General features: G+C 44.5%; 2 protein-coding genes and 1 long non-coding RNA gene across 5 annotated transcripts in view; 2 read left to right on the forward strand and 1 right to left on the reverse strand.

The window, feature by feature from the left end:
- The window catches only part of LOC106816387, a 19,831-nt gene that overhangs the window by 13,487 nt on the left and 4,685 nt on the right, over window positions 1-1,659 (forward strand). The gene's annotated exons all lie outside the window — the stretch shown is intronic.
- Window positions 1-1,659, reverse strand: part of LOC106816385 (POC1 centriolar protein homolog A-like) — a 30,953-nt gene that overhangs the window by 13,355 nt on the left and 15,939 nt on the right. The gene's annotated exons all lie outside the window — the stretch shown is intronic.
- LOC106816386 (40S ribosomal protein S23) lies at window positions 369-1,512 on the forward strand. Its single transcript, XM_014820989.1, has 4 exons — window positions 369-444; window positions 670-829; window positions 1,000-1,120; window positions 1,326-1,512. Exons 1-4 carry the CDS (start codon window positions 441-443, stop codon window positions 1,470-1,472), a joined length of 432 nt encoding a protein of 143 aa, XP_014676475.1. The 5' UTR covers window positions 369-440; the 3' UTR covers window positions 1,473-1,512.

Below are 1,659 nucleotides of genomic sequence, written 5' to 3' on the forward strand. Positions count from 1 at the left end.
CAGCTATGGCAAGCATCGTGGTTCACGCATTATAAGCTATCTATAAAAATGACACAGTATCATAGACACTGTAATACACGAATATACATGTGTCATTACTGCCGGAATACGTGTCTGTCCATCATCCATGGCATAAGTTTATTTTCCTACCTACCTTGATGTTCCCCATATCGCGACCGGTGGGTAGTCGCTACAGTAAACACTTTGAATGACGATAAATAGGCACAAGACAATTTCCTTTCCAGACATCACGAAACTGTCGTTGTTCCTTAAACAATTCCCGGTATGTAAGTATAAATGCCAATTTTCGTTTGTCCTCTAGAATATTTGGTTACTAATCGAGAAAATTGAGGCAAAGTTCACGAGCTGCTCCCTACACGAGATCTCGCGAGAACGAGCATTCTGGGAGAAATCCTTTTCATCGCCACCACGCTAAAGATATGGGTTAGTTTACTATATTTCGTAATATAAGTTGTGTTTTAGCCCTTATGTAAGTGTCAGCTAGTAAATTTACTAAATGATACAACATCATTAGTTGTCGTAGTTTAACGTCGTGCTAATTCCGGTGCGGAAATGCGAAAATAAACGCTTAATTATTACTGGTAAACATGCGAATGTAGTCACAGTACTGACACTCATTCGTAACTCGCTGCTGCCTTTCCGATACAGGAAAGCCAAGAGGACTTCGCACGGCTAGAAAGCTGAAGGAGCATCGCCGAGATCAGCGTTGGCATGACAAACAGTACAAGAAAGCCCACTTGGGAACAGCGCTAAAGGCTAATCCCTTCGGTGGAGCTTCGCACGCAAAGGGCATCGTGTTGGAAAAGATGTAAGTAAAGCCGCACAGCAAAACCAAAAACTTGTACCAATATTACTCAGTTATCATTCATATACCGGTAGACAGGAGACTCATATTACCATTAAATGTACCTTTGTGTAGCACATAGTCATAGTTTAATTTGATTTCTGTACATTCTCTTTTTGCGTGTCACGTTGCAGTGGCGTAGAAGCCAAGCAGCCTAACTCTGCCATCAGGAAGTGCGTGAGAGTGCAGCTGATCAAGAACGGAAAGAAGATCACGGCCTTCGTACCCCGGGATGGCTGTCTCAACTTCATCGAGGTATGACGCCGGCAACACCTTACTCGAGCGTTCTCGTTACTGTCAACGGTAAAAGCCGAGGGTGTCGTCATTGGCGCTTAAAAATCATGTGCGCTGAACCACTTACTGGTTAAAGAATTCCCGATAATTTTCACAGGAATGATATCTGTTAGTATGCACACTTGTTCGATAATGAGGAATTTTATGTTCGCTTCTACATTCGCAGGAAAACGACGAGGTGCTAGTGGCTGGATTCGGACGTAAAGGGCACGCCGTCGGTGACATTCCAGGCGTACGGTTCAAGGTCGTCAAGGTCGCCAACGTGTCCCTGCTCGCGCTGTACAAGGGCAAGAAGGAGCGGCCGAGATCGTAAACATGTAAAGCTATTACGTATTAAAAAACTCGTAAATCTACATGTACGTCTTGTGATCGAGTCTCGTTTAGTACACACACGATGCCGCACATGTCAAAATTAAGCCGACCGATGGTTAATTTCGCTCGGCTGCTACCATACCAGGGTTCTCCCCAGGATGAAATTCAAAACAGGGGGGAGGGGAGGG

The sequence above is a fragment of the Priapulus caudatus genome, unplaced genomic scaffold (assembly GCF_000485595.1).
Source record: "Priapulus caudatus unplaced genomic scaffold, Priapulus_caudatus-5.0.1 Scaffold1364, whole genome shotgun sequence".
NCBI classification, from domain to species: domain Eukaryota; kingdom Metazoa; phylum Priapulida; class Priapulimorpha; order Priapulimorphida; family Priapulidae; genus Priapulus; species Priapulus caudatus.